Genomic DNA, 14,449 nt, shown 5'->3' with positions numbered 1-14,449 from the left:
GAACGGATGAATTACATCTTTCAAAGTTTTTCCACACATATCAGTCCTTCTCTTTTCTGTTTTTTCTTTTCAACTCATATACTGTTTTATTATTAACCTCTTAGTTTCCATTTTGTTCTAGCTACCTTTCAGCTACCGTCGCTGTCAGTGTATATTTCTGTGTCACCATTCTTCATGATCCTCTTTTGAGATAAACAGCCGATATGTGAGAGTGGGATCTCCATACAATAGCATTAGGCTACAGGATACAGGCAAAACAGCTTTGGTTTGAATGACGGACAGTCCATAGTTGGGCTGTCTACCTCCATGAGCTGTTCCATTGGGAACACTTTTCCACAAATGATCCTGGATTTCCCAGGGACCCCTTTTCAGAGCACAAATTGGAGTCTGAGATTCAGGAAACTCATTAATTCAAAACGTGCTGGAGTACTTGGAGTTACCTTGTGGGAGTCCATTCAGACATTCCCCGTTCTTTTCCCCTTCCTGTTTCTTTTCATTGGCTCTGACCCCTTTGTGATCTGTGTCATGCAAAAGCCAGCCCCAACCAGCATCCCACCCGCCCCCCAAAGCCCTGCAAGTGAAAGAGAACATTGGCTAATTTCAGGTGATAGTTCTTTGATATCCCATGACTGCAGGTGAACAGTCCAGTTCTGCTCTAGTGGGATTCCAGTCATATTTGTGTTAGGATGGTTCTTTCCTTTGTTGAAGAAGAGGGTCCAAATTTTCCTGGAGGTAAAAATTGCTATAAAATAGGGCCATTTAATGCACTGTCAATTCTTACCTGTTCATCTGTTAATTTAAGTTTGCCCTGTGGTAAGGACTGATACAATGCAAGTGTGCATAACAGATTGATATTCACTGTGAGTGTTGAAATAGAGCAAAATAAACTTACTTTTATTGCTGAAACAAGGTTAATTGTTTTCACTGCTTTCTGATAAGGGTTATCAGTCAAAAGCCACCCCAGGGTGAACACCACAAGTGGATCCATCCTTGTCGTCATTAAAGTTAATCTGTTCCTCACCCAACAGCACACCATACTTTTTCAGCATGTACAAAGTGTGACGTGACCTATTCAGTTGATTTTTGGTGGTTAGTGGATTTATTCCCTGCGTTTCCACTTGGGGGACTTAAGCGGAGGCGTCCTGGGAGCCTCAGCATTGACAGATCAAGGCCAGCCTTTCTGAGCGAGGGAGCGTCACCACACGGCCACTCGTTTACCAGGTGTAGGAGCTTAAGCAGCGTTTGTTTATTGTTTCTGAGGAAACAGCACCAATCAAAGCTGTCGCTCTCCAAAAGAAACGTGCTGATAATGAGAGCTCCTCCGAAGCCCCAGAGAGATTGTTGCAAAATAACAGCAGCCTCAAACAATTCCTCCCTCGGCTAACTTGCAAACAAACAGAACTCATTGTTCATCATGTAAGGAAGGATACGTGCTCAGCCTATATGTGTTATTAGTTGTCTTTTCATTATAAAGAACAGTCTGCTGATGGCTCCCTGTCTGTCACTCACAATGACACTTCCTCATATCCTGCCATTTATTATGCTACTTTAGATCTGCCCTCTGCTGCTATACAATCCCATCAAAACCTGGCTTTTCCTCCACCAGCCATTTTTTGGGGGTGTAAACTCAGTAAAGTATTTTTATTAGGTGTGAATTCAGCATGGCTCCTGCTGTCTTCCACCTCTCTCTTTGTTCCCATTTGTGCAGGGTTTAATTTTGACCCTAAAGTATCATCAAGTATCACCACTGTTTCTTACCTTGCATGCTCATTTTACATTCCATTTGTATATTGACATAAAAAAAAAAAAAAAACCTCTGGTGATTTTCCACAGTTGTTTACAATGAAATCGATCGTTCAGTGTGGGAGGAACCCGCTACTTAATTCTGCCGATGAGGCGTCCTCATAAAGACAGAATGGATTGTGATTCATTGTGAAGTCACTACTAATATGAAGTTAATGTGCAGCTTGGTCCTGACTGACGGCCTGTGGCACAATCAGGAATGTTTTTGTTTGAATTTTCTTATGGGTAGTGTAATGGACCTGGATATGACTGATTCCTGAGCATAGAGCAATGCAAGTCCTGCAGCCAAAACGTCAGGCAAGTGGTTTTGTGTGGCCGGTCACAGTACAGCCGGATTCTTGCGGTTGCAGAGCTGAAATGTTTTGGGACAACTTTTGAAGTCCAGTTCATGCGTTTGCCCAGTCCTTTGGCAAAGCTTAGTTGTTTTGATCCTGGTGGTCAATAGACACAAATTGGAGAAAAAACAATCAAAATATATTTCCTACAGGTTGTTCATACTAAACACTTTTTTCTTGCACATTTTAATCAAGCCTTGAATGAGTGTTAAGCTTTGAGTGGTAAAACCGCCCAATTAAACTAAACTACGATACCGACACAAATCTACATCTTGAAATATTTTAATATTTTCATTAAAATTTTCTCTCGTGCTGCTCTTTCGATGAAAAACCCACATTTCATTCTTTGATTCCTTGGGAATACACTCAGGTGACGTGCTGCTGATTTAAAGCAGAATTTTATTTGAAGGATTGGGCTTTATTAATTTATCAGGAGCACAATCATGGGGTGGTCTCATCTGTTTCCAGTCACTGGATTCCACGATGATGGAAGGAAACAAACAATTTTGTGTGATGACATGCCTGAGATGGAGGTGTGTGGGAATGGCGAGTTGGGGGCCCAGCCTGCTCCGCTCTTACTCCTCCTGCTTACCTTTGTGTTTATCAGTAGCTATGGCTAGTTCAACAAGGCAGTGTTGCCTAGCGTCTGGCTTTCCTCTTCCCCCTAGACCCCTTCCCCCAAGCTGCTGTCCTCCCCCAGCCGCCCCCACCTCTGAGGCAGGCACAGAATCCCAGACCCTGGCGCTAACTCGCACTCTCCCACACTTCAGGGCATCCCCCAGGGGGACCCTGTGCATGATGTCATTGCCTATCACACATTCCAGAGTTGGAGCCTGAAAAATATACTTATCCACTCAGACTGAAAGACAGGAAGATGCCTTCTTTCAGGAGGAAGACCCCAGAGGACTGACATTTGCTGATTGCATTATAAATAATGCACATCGATCCAAGTGTAAATCATCCTCGTCTTTACACCTGTGTTCACTTCTCTTGATTCGTACCACCATAACTTGTTGAAATGCGACTTTTTAAAAGATTATTTTTCATTGTGAGTCAGTGTTTAATGGATACTCTGCACATCTCCTATAATAAAAAAAAATCCTTCTATGCTGTAGAACCCAGCAGAGATAGAGTAATATGTGGCCATAAGCATTTATAACAAATTCTTTTGTACAGTTTAATTTTTTTCCCTTTTCTTTAAAAATGGGAAATATCAGTGAATGATATCTCTTTCCTTACAAAACAGGGTCTTTATATCTGAACCTGAACATGCATTCACCTACCTGAGAGTTTCTCTAAGGGTCTGTTTTACATTTAAATTTTGGAACAAGTGGAGAGGCAGACAATAGTTGTTTAAATAATGTTTGGAAGCAGCATCAATCATGATTGATGAGACAGTAAACTCCAATGGCTTGTCATGATGCAATGCACTTGAACAGTACAGATGCAAGAATATGTGGGTAGGTTTTGTTTCCAGTGAGTACTCTGGTATTTCATATAAGTATTCGTTAATTCAACAAAGTCTACTAACATGTTTGCTTTGGCATGATCGGTTTGTTCTTTATGTAATTTTGGTGCCTTAGCAAATACAAAATACAAAAGACTTTAAGCATCGGATGGAACAGCAAAGTAATGTATTTCCCATCAATACTTTTTAAACGGGCTATCGATGAACCGCAAAAACATGTACAGGTCGTAGAGAAATGTTGGTGACCTGGTATTTGATTGTTGGTATAGTTTAAATTCCAAAATTCAGGGATGATAATAGTTGCCATTCATATACAAATAGAAATAGGATTAAATATTAAAAAAATTATGTGGTTATAAGAATTGTATGTGATTAATACTTGAAGGTGTCTATATATATGATACTGTACTGTATGGCAATTTGCTTGTAAAGCCAGCCTCCCCCCCCCCCCCCAAAAAAAAAAAAAGAAATTCCTTTGATATAAACCAGGAGGATTCTCCTCTCTCTGTCTGTGCATTAGTTACAAAGCTGGGTCATGCTGACTTAACATGCTTTTTAAAGTTTTCCTTTGCTTTCTTTCTCTTCTTGGTGCTAAGATTTATTGTGGTGTCAAAAATGGCATTGCAGACTCGAACACTGCAGTGTAATCAAAGTGAAAGAGTCTCAGGGCCAAATCTCATCAAATAAAAAGAGTTCAGAGTGGCTTTAAGCTTTTTAAACTCTTCAAACCATTCACTTCTCTCCTGCAAGAGAGCATGACTGCTTTTATATTGCGTGCGACTGCATTGGTTACTCAGTGACTGACTACACTGCTATATTTGAACACAGAAACATCACCCTAATATCTTGATTGTATTACCAATCTCCCTCCCTCTCTATATTTTTGTAACTTTTGCCATTATTGCTGAATACTTGTCCCCTACTTTATGTATTATTTCATGTATTTGTTAAACAGAAACTTTCAGGAAAAGCAACCTAAGGGTCTATAAAAATAAGTATACAGTGTTTAACGATGTATGTTAGGATTCATAGGCGTTATAAAATGTAGTGCCATATGATTCCATGCTAGGCTGCATATGAGGGTAAATCTGTACTTTAAAAACCTGTAAGAAGGCTCAAGTCTCTTTACCTAAAGCAACATGAGGATTAGCAGTGGAAGCAGTGGGGAATAGTTGTTTATTATGACAGAGAACCTTTAGGAAAGCCTTGAATGAACTCGTGTCCTGGCATGAGGTGCTAGTATATAAAAAAACAACATCTGGGTTTATAGTACGACTCAATGTGCCACCAGTAACCTTCCCTGAAAGCCGGCCAAGGCGTCTGACTGCCTGCCCTTAGAGCCGCACTCCGCAACCTGGCAGCATCCTGCTTTTAACCTGCATTTTTATGTCTTACAACCCTGTTCACGAAATATCCCCACTGGTAATTTGAGTGTCCTTCCGGCATCTATCCAAACTGGATGGGTAGACTTCAGCTCTGATTTCATAAAAGGCCGTGCAAAATATTTGCTTTATTACTGAAATGACCAGTTATTTCTATCAATTTCAGATCTCTCAGACTTGTGTTTTCTTTTATTCCTAGTGATTCTCTTATTTGCTTGAACAATAGGGTTTGGCAAGTTAATCTAAAGTTTACCTTGGTGAAGCCAGGACAGTACAACATTAAAAAGAGTGCAATGTGTAAGCCTGCCCCACTGCTTTGATGTGTTAAAGGAACTTTCTAGATAGGACGGTATTTTTTTACTGCTGGTTGGTTTATAGTGGAATTTTGTGATATTTCTTCATTCAAATTTTCTGCTGGCTTTCCTGTCAAATGCATCATAAAGCATTTTATCTTTTGGAAGGAAAAATAATGACTGGCAAAAGAATAGGACCCAGAACACCAGAAACATATTTTTTTACTCAAATTCCCCAATTTAAATGGACATGGTTAAAACATGCTTTCCTGCAGTAAATCTATGAACACATTCTTGAAGCCAGAATCCTTTGTATTTTTATTGGAGCCATTCAGTGTTTGAGTTCCCAGCTATTAGCTTGGATAAACAGAAACAAATTGGTACATAAAAAACTAGCCTTTATGTTAATGAGAATTGCTTGCCACTAATGAAATGTTATTCCCTCCTCCCTCATTAGCTAAAGGGCTGCTCTACAGCAGTTTGTGGTCTGATAACCCTGTTTGAACCCACAGCGTTTCTCTAATCTTGTTTGTATTGTTTTCTTGATTATGTTGCATATTCCCAAAATCTGAAAATCCAAAAGACAGCACAATAAAGCCATTTCTATTTTTCATAGAGGGATAACTTTTAATCAGTTACTTATAAACCTTTTTGCAGTACATGTCCGATTCATCTGGTTTTGATTGTTTCATATTTGACAATAAGTGTGGCCAATTGTGATTGCTTTACTGTGCTGTTCCTGCAAGTTGCTGCGATGATTTGCCTCTTGATGGGATGCACTTTCCAGTTAGGTCTGTCCTGGCTGGATTTGAATCCACTTGCTTTGGCCATGGGCCCAGTCCTCCTCTGTCATCTCATCAGTACAACCGGGTCTTTGTGGCAAAGGGACATCACCAGCACTCTGTTCCACAAAGCTGGCGGCTAATTGTCACCTTGTGTGCTATATCTCTGATGCGTTGAGTGAAGCAGGAAGACCCCACTGTGTGTCACACGAGACTATGAGGAATCCTTGTTGGCCTCCTGGGGAACTAAAGCAAGGTGACATTCCCTCGTCAGCATATCAGTGCTGAGACACTAAGTGACCAGGAGAACTTTGCCAAGTTTTTTTTTAAATCATTTGGAAGAAATCCAGTTGCTAAACTGAACCTGGTTATGTTTTTATCGACATTCACAGACACTTGTAAATATCATCCCCTTTTATTCACACATTTATGATTGTTTTTGGAGGCTCAGTTATTGTAAAAAGAGATTACAGTTGTACTGTGAAGAAAATGTGCTGCAGTGTGGAGTGTAAGTGTTCATATTCTTCCGCTGGATAAGCTCCACCAGCTCCCACCCGGACTAATTCTATTCCTGTCTACCGAGAATGACTTTCTCAAAGAGAGCTGTTTATAATAGGAAAGGACAACATGAGTATGTGATGCTCTGTTTACTTGTTTCACAGAAGACTACAAATGTATCTGTTTTTGGCTACTTTCATGCTGCATGCAGTGGTTCAGGAGATAAATAACCAAAGGATTTATAAAGGACAGCTAGGGACTTATATGCTCCAAAGCACCTTCTGTTTTCTTAGACAAATCCCCAGCGAGACTCTGTTCCATCCTTTCATTCTGTTGTATGCGTACTCCTATTTGTGATAGTCACTATGTGGCCATTGGCCTACCTTTTCCTCCATGCATTATGCTACTGTGAAAAAAACTTAAAAATGTATTATATTTTATTTATGCTAAGCTTAATGAGAAATATTTCAGTACATAACTGTGTTGAACTGAATCCTAGTTAGAGCTGAACTCCTGTATTTGCTAAAAAAAAAACAGTTTGTATGGTACAGAATTCCATTATTTTCTTGTTTTATACTCCTGCACTGTAAATATGCAGAAAGTGGTGTTTACCTGTCTTTCACAGGTATGATCCCACCGCATCATGTTCTCTAGCACCTACTGCTGTTTGGGAGGGATCAGTTGCACCACAGCAGTGAGATATTCTTATTCAGGCGACCAAAATCAACTAGCTCAACACCAAGTGCAATAAAGAATGTATCAAAATCTCCACAGAGCAATATGAGAAGGCCATGATGGCCGTCCAAGCTGACAGAGTCTGCCATTAGCACCTCCGCTTCAATGTTTTAATGAACATTACAGCCGTCGTGGACACACATTTGGAAGCCTTTGTCAGCGGAAATAGCAGGAATGCCAAGAATGGTAGCCATTTATGAGGCGAGGAACTATATTTGTATGTCACAGTTGTTCCAGGCGGGACAGTGAACAGAAGCACGTGACACGGGGATGGGAGAAAGCAGGGGCTAAATTCGGCTACTGGAGTGGTGGCGGGAAAAGAGGAGCCAAAGCAAAAGATGTCATCACAAGGGTAAACGCACAGAGCACTGCAGCAGTGTTGGGGCTGAGAGAAAGACACACAGGGGAGGTGAATCAATGTGCTCATCACCTGACCCCCCCCCCCCCCCCCCCCGTCCTGGAATGTGCAGCCTCCTGCAAATCATACCATGTGTTATTATATTGTGCATTTAACTAGGTGAATTGTCTGTGTGTTTATCTTTTGTGCAAAACAGAGATGTGGAGCCCGGTGTAGTGTACACATATCAAGTGCTGACCGTATCCAAGAGAGCTGAAAGTGAACCATCACCTCCACTCATTCACCAGCTGGGGGCGCCATACTGCGGTGATGGCCATGTCCAAAGGTGAGAATATAAGACCCAGAAGCCATTATCATCTCAGCCGTATTACTGGCAGATTTATTCTCTGTGGACAATTGAAAAAAGGCAAATTAGTGATGAAAAGAGGAGTAAAAATTTGCATTCGTTATTATATCATCTTTTAGACTTTTGGGTGAACAGTGTGACGACATGAATTCTGTGAATGGAGATGGGTGTTCAAGCCAGTGCAAGAAGGAAACTTTCTTCAACTGCGTAGGTAGGTCTTGCGTGCTGTAGGTGTTTGACTGTGCCAGTGTATGATTTATGACAATGCTATTGAGTAGAAATTGTTATTAATGTTTACCTGCTGAACAGGATGTTCAGGGAGCCAAAACAAGGGAGAGTAAAGTTCAGAGACAATGGAAATAGGACACAGGGATGCAGAAAAAGCATCTGAACTTTGTAACTATGATCTCATACAACAGACTTGATTCTGGCTCATCAAGGAAACTGCAGAAGTGCAGAAATGAAGTCTTGTCAAAGTAAAGATTATCTCTATTAGTTGACATAGTGTCTCTGTGAAGTGAATTAGATGATAACATCTACATTATGACTGAATGCTTAATGGAATTGTCACACGAAATAAACATTTTAGTACTGGCTGCACCAAAGATGGCAGTAAGACCTGCTGTGGGTAGTGAATGAAACCATGTAATATGGTGATGGGTTGAAAGAAGGACTTTGATTTGGTGACAGGAGTGAAAATGGTGGGAGACAGCAGACAGCCCTTTTGGTATCAGCCCACCGAAGAACCAAATGGCAGTTGGATTGGGAGGGGCTACAACAGTCTAATTTTATTTTATGCCTCCTTTATGAAGTTTGATTTCTGTATTTTTTTTCTTTTGATCCTTGGTTTGCATTCTTAGAAGAACATGCTAAATTCATCGCCGTGCTCTGATTTATCACCTTCCCAAATAGCCCAAATATTCTGGGGACACACTGAGTTGGGGTGGCGTTAAACTGTCATAACTGCTGCTCTTTCACCCGTGCGAGAATTCGGCTAGATAACGTAGCCCCGGCCGATGAATAATGAATCAGGAGCGGAACTTCATAAAATGAGCAGCGAGTAAAATACAATGTATGCAGTAATTCATAGAAGAAATGTAAACTTTCAAAAATAGTGTGAAATAGTGTGAAATAAGTGTGAAATAAGTGTGAAACTTGCAGCCACAATGTCCCAGTGAAATGAGGTCTGTCCCACCTGCTCACCCCTTACCTCTGAAATGCACTTGCTGGCAAAGCTGTCAAAATAATTGTTGGGTACACTAGGAGTATAATTGTCAAAACCTTTCACTCTTTTTTTTTTTTTTTTTTACAGGTACAAAAGGAATTTTTTTCCCGCTTGTAATTTTCGAGATCCATCGGTCCCAAGTATTAACAGCCATCTGTACACTTTTCCTGTTAGCTTTAGTTTTTCAATCAGTTTTCCTTTCAAATGTTTTAAAAAGGAGCTGAAGTGTTTAGGGAGAAGAATGGATATAAGAATTCCTCCCTTTGAAGTGAAATCCATGAATGTCTATTTGAGTAGCTGAATGCTTGTCCTCGCTTGACCTGAGAAACCTGCAGGAATTCGTGACCCCACTGAAGCTGGCCTGTCAGGGGCCTGACGCCGCCTTAATTGGCAGCACTCTCACTGAGTAGATGAGTGAGAAAGCTAAAGTCTGTGGGGCTGAATGAGCTCAACCTCCGCTGGCCTCAAGAGATCAAGGGTAGCGCACCCGGAGCCGGTGTCTCAGGGCTCCTATTTAAGAAAAGGTTTGCATTGAGGTGTAACCTCATTTCTCACGCTGCTGAAACACCGAGTCCCCCTGACCTACCTTCTACTGCCCATTCAGGGGGTCAGACTCCCAAGGACCGAGCTGGAGCCACGTACCTTTCTGGCCTGCACAGAGTCCCCAATCTTCCAATACAAAACAGTGAGCTTATCCTGCTTCATCTGTAGGTGATTAATAACTACTGAAATGGTGAATCTGTGCTTATGTGAAATAGGCTTCTGAGACCTAATGCTATAATGAAAAATGACTAACGCTGGACTAAGATGTAAAGGCAGGTGGTGAAGCTCTCCCTCGATTCAAATGCGAGGACGAGAGAATTTTGCCAAGTAAACTGTAAATAGGTTTTGGATCGTTTCTGTATAATGCATTCAGGTATGTGCAGGTATCCCACAAAAGCCTTCTATGCAAGGCCCTTGACATAATAACATAGGAGCTGGAGAGCTTTGCTGGCTTGGAGAGCCCCATGTAGCCTGTGATCTCACTCCTAAAAGCCTGTGGGAACTACAGTGCTCTCTGTCAGCATGTACAAAGTGCCACGGTGCAATGGAGCACTTCTTATCACCTAATAAAGTGCACTGATCATCTGAAATTCTCCTGTATTCAATCCAAAATCTTTTTATGAAACAAGTGGATTATATTATCTATTTATCTCAGGTTTTGTCAACTGTACTTAAACTAAATACAAAATGAGATAAAGCAGGATATTTTAAATGCTGATTTGGCAGTGTGAGTAGGCTTTTTACTCTCTAAGTGTACACTGTAACTCAGGTGAACTAGAGAAATGGCCATAGAGTCTGAATGGGGAGACTTTCCTTATAGCTCACATATGTCTTAGGATGATCCCAATTCTAGGCTGAGCTATCATGTTTGAATCAGGATGATTTGATGACCTGTGAGGGTGAGTTCTGACAGATTCGGAAGGGCTTGTTCTCTTGGTCTGTTACTCTCCTCAGCAGTGACCCTACGTAGCATTGGCATTGGCCTGTGGCCCTCACCGTGAAGCGCAGTAGGAGAGCTGGGCACCGGGTAGCTTTGCTGTTGCTGCTCATTTACAAAAGATGTGTGACTTTTCGCATGACTCCGTGTCTGTCCTGTCCTGCTGGAAGATACACTCTGGGCACTCGCCTGAGACTGAAGCCTGAATTTCAAAGGCTTTGAACTGGCAAGCCAGTGTATGCAAGATTTTTTTGAAACAAGAATAAAGATCAATGGAGTTCCTTTGCATTTCTGGAGAAACCAGAAAATGGAAAAACTCATAAGAGGAAGATCTTCTCAGTCTAGATGAATGATTTGTGTGTGTTAATTCATGCACATAATGGCAATTACAATAACTTGATGAAAAAGCTTACTTCAAACTGTTGCATTTTTGATTAATTGTGCATACTCATTTTTTTCTGTTTTTTCCACCCAAGAATAATGTTGTTAAGATTATGTCCTACATCTAAAAGTAAACAATTGAAAAAAAAAAAAATAGAATTTGAACATTGAAGATCACTACAAGATCTTGCCATCATCTATGCTCCTGTCCTCTCCCATTTAATATGTATCACAATCCAGAGAATTTACTCTAAAATACTTTGGGTTAAATAGTATATCAAAAAAGTGCAAATTTAAATTTCTTGTAACTCTATATACAAATCGTTCACTATAATAACGTAGATCAATGTTTACGCAGATGTCTACCTTTTTTGTTTTACTGTAATTTTCCATCTTACTGAAAGACAGACAGTCAAATCTTATCCAGAAAGAGAAATTATTATGTAATAATAAAATGGAAATGAGACCCTACTCTGGATAATCAGTTTGAAGATGGATGGATACGAATAGATATTATACTGTAGATAAGACGATATTTCAGTACAGCTTTTTAAATGTATTTACAAGCAAGGGAACAAAGAGTGTAATTGCATTGATTTCTTTATTTTAATTGATGTTGGTTAGAGACTGACTCTTGATTAAACAGTGCCAATAACGTTCAAGAAAAAAATTGTAAAACTAAAATATGTTCATAAGCATGTAATGACCCCACTGATTTTTAAAAATTTTACTCCGATGTTTTTCCCTATTTTATCAAATGGCCCACCGAGCTTCCCCACATTTTGCAGTCATCACCTGTAGCGTCCAATGGTGGTGCTCAGTGTGTGTCCCAGACACAGGGAAGGGTGACACCTTCTGGTTAGCAAACATCGTCGGCTGCACTAACTCACTTAGATTTAGAGCAATGATACAACCCACGGTGAACTGGGCCCATGAGTACCAGCTGGAAACAGCCGTGCCCTGTCGTGAATACCGAATCATTTTCAGCAGCCCCTTTTCAAAAATGCAACTCCTAGCACACAAAGTTGCTGATTTATGGCTTGTCTATTTCAGAGTATCATGACGCTCTTACCGTGTAAAATTGTGTAATGTTGACAGGGTTTTAAAAAAAAGAAAATTAAACAGGCATTGCCAACTATGAGTGTCAGTCTGTGGAAGGAATTGCATGGTGCTACTCATCCCATTGTCACTGTTTTTCTTTTATTTATATTGTTTTTGGACAAAAACCCAAGAAAACACAAAGCTTTCAGATAAGGCTGTTATTGAAATTTAACCTTCTCTAGAAAAAAAAAGAAAAAAAAAAACGGTTTAATGGGATGCTGGTCGTTGCATAATGTGCACATGGTAGCAACACGTCAATCACCGGAACGTGCTTCAAAACAGGAAAAGTGGCCACAAGGGGCCCCTGGGGGCCTCAGGTCGCTCACATTAGCACTTTTCCTCTGCGTGCTGGGTACCAGCTTCAGCAGCCAAGGGGGGGTGCCCCTTGTTATCAGCAGCCAAGGGGGGCACATAGTTTTGGCCACAGGGGGGAAAGTGTGTTGAGATTGATAAGTGAACATCCTGCAAACATGTTTCCTGGACACTTGTGCCAGGTTTAGGTCCTTTCAACTGCAAACTGGTCCAGTCAGGCTGGAGCAGGTGGGAGACCTGCATCCCAGTGAAAACACGGCTCGCTGTGTCTGTGTGTGTGTGTGTGTGTATATATACAGTATATATCTATATATACAGTATATATATATATATATACACACACATACTGTACATGTGGCTGACACCTTGAAGTCTAAGAAGCCCAAAGAAGTAAACATGCCCTCTAGACCAAAATTAGATTTACAATATTTTGCAAAATCAAAGTTCCACACCAAAGCCAAAATGGAACTGCCAAGTTTTTAAATGATGTATTATTATTGATGTATTGACAACTTACGCAATATCTGAAGAAATAATAAAGTATATATCATGGGTTATAACAAAAATCCTGCCCGTATAAAATTCAGCACTGGAAGTGGAAACTAGATATGTATCTTCAGAGATGATAAAGTACAGAATTCTAAGTAATTCTATGCAAACTGAAACTACACTCTATAGCTTTTGATGGGGCAAGTGAAAGTTGAATGATATTCTATTCTTGCTTTTATGATCCATATTTTACATCTCACAAAAAGAAAAAAGAAAACTTCATTTGAAATGGGTGCCTGAAAATTGCTCCCATGTCAATTCTCGTGTGGTTTTAGATTTGCCCCCACTTAATAAGGGACGTATCCCCCCCCCCCACTTAATAAGGGACTTACCCCCTCCCTGCCTGTTCCTCTGCAGATGAGCCCAGCATATGTTACTTCTACGACGGAGATGGTATCTGTGAAGAATTCGAGCGGGAAAGAAGCGTGAGGGACTGTGGCCTCTACACGCCGAGCGGTTTCCTGGACCAGTGGGCCACAGAGATTGAGGTGTCCCACGAGGAGAGTGTTCACTGCCCAGCAGATGTTGCTGTGGGGTACCCTGCGGTGACCAAGGTGAGGCATCCCTCAGATTTTTGTCCTCTTTTTGCAGTATTTATATCATGGCATCTGACTGCAGCAGTGTCACTAGCTTTGGGATATGAAGTTACACTTGGACTGAAGAATGACAGAACACACAAGCTAAACACATGGCTTTAGAATAGATTAGGGCCATTGAATTTAGTGTCAGATATTTGCATCCTGCCTTATTTAACTAATTGCTAAATACACATTCGTGGTGTAAAACTGTTGGAGTTTTCTCCATGCCAAGTGTCCCAGTGAGGAGGGGCTGTCAGTGGTAGACAAATATTTATATATTTAGGCTACTTAAGTTACATAAAGAGAATTATGAATTCATGCTTGTGCATTCCTTTTGTCCTGTGGGGCCAAAGCCAACCACTGCAACAACTGCCAGGGTCTCCCAAAGCCAATAAAAAGAGTAATGAGTATAAATGATTTCTTGATTTAACCTTGCTATGTTTACTAAATGTTTCGCTTGGATCCTGCTTTCAACAAAGGAAATGCTGGACTCAGCAGTATGGCAGAGTGCCCTGCGGATGAGCCCTCTGTTCTGTAAGAGCAAAGCTATGTTGTCTCTGTCTGTAAGCTATTGTCTACAGAAACTGACAGATTTGCCCCAATACAGTTTGAAAGACTCCAAAATAGTAATGCGATTATGAATCTTCAGTTCATGTTGCATAAAGATGGTGCTTTTATTACAATTACATCTTGCACATATGTATTGAATTAATTCATTCATAGCTGTGAATTGAGTGGCAGTGGTGTACTGATTCTGGGAGTCAAAGGATTCAGCCTGTAGCATTGAGGGAACCAGGACAGACTAGTGTTTCTGTAAGTGAAT

The 14,449-nt window shown here is 40.8% G+C and overlaps 1 protein-coding gene across 5 annotated transcripts in view; it reads left to right on the top strand.

The window, feature by feature from the left end:
- The window catches only part of pappab (pregnancy-associated plasma protein A, pappalysin 1b), a 142,025-nt gene that overhangs the window by 71,210 nt on the left and 56,366 nt on the right, over positions 1-14,449 (top strand). For all 5 annotated transcript variants that reach the window (XM_072703524.1, XM_023809601.2, XM_023809602.2 and 2 more), the window contains 3 exons: positions 7,851-7,979; positions 8,120-8,211; positions 13,406-13,602. In XM_072703524.1, coding sequence (XP_072559625.1) covers positions 7,851-7,979; positions 8,120-8,211; positions 13,406-13,602 — 418 coding nt within the window. The remainder of the gene's footprint in view (positions 1-7,850; positions 7,980-8,119; positions 8,212-13,405; positions 13,603-14,449) is intronic.

This window comes from Paramormyrops kingsleyae, chromosome 2 (genome assembly GCF_048594095.1).
Source record: "Paramormyrops kingsleyae isolate MSU_618 chromosome 2, PKINGS_0.4, whole genome shotgun sequence".
NCBI classification, from domain to species: domain Eukaryota; kingdom Metazoa; phylum Chordata; class Actinopteri; order Osteoglossiformes; family Mormyridae; genus Paramormyrops; species Paramormyrops kingsleyae.
Note: the sequence above shows the minus strand (reverse complement) of the source record. Positions and strands in the feature narration are given on the sequence as shown.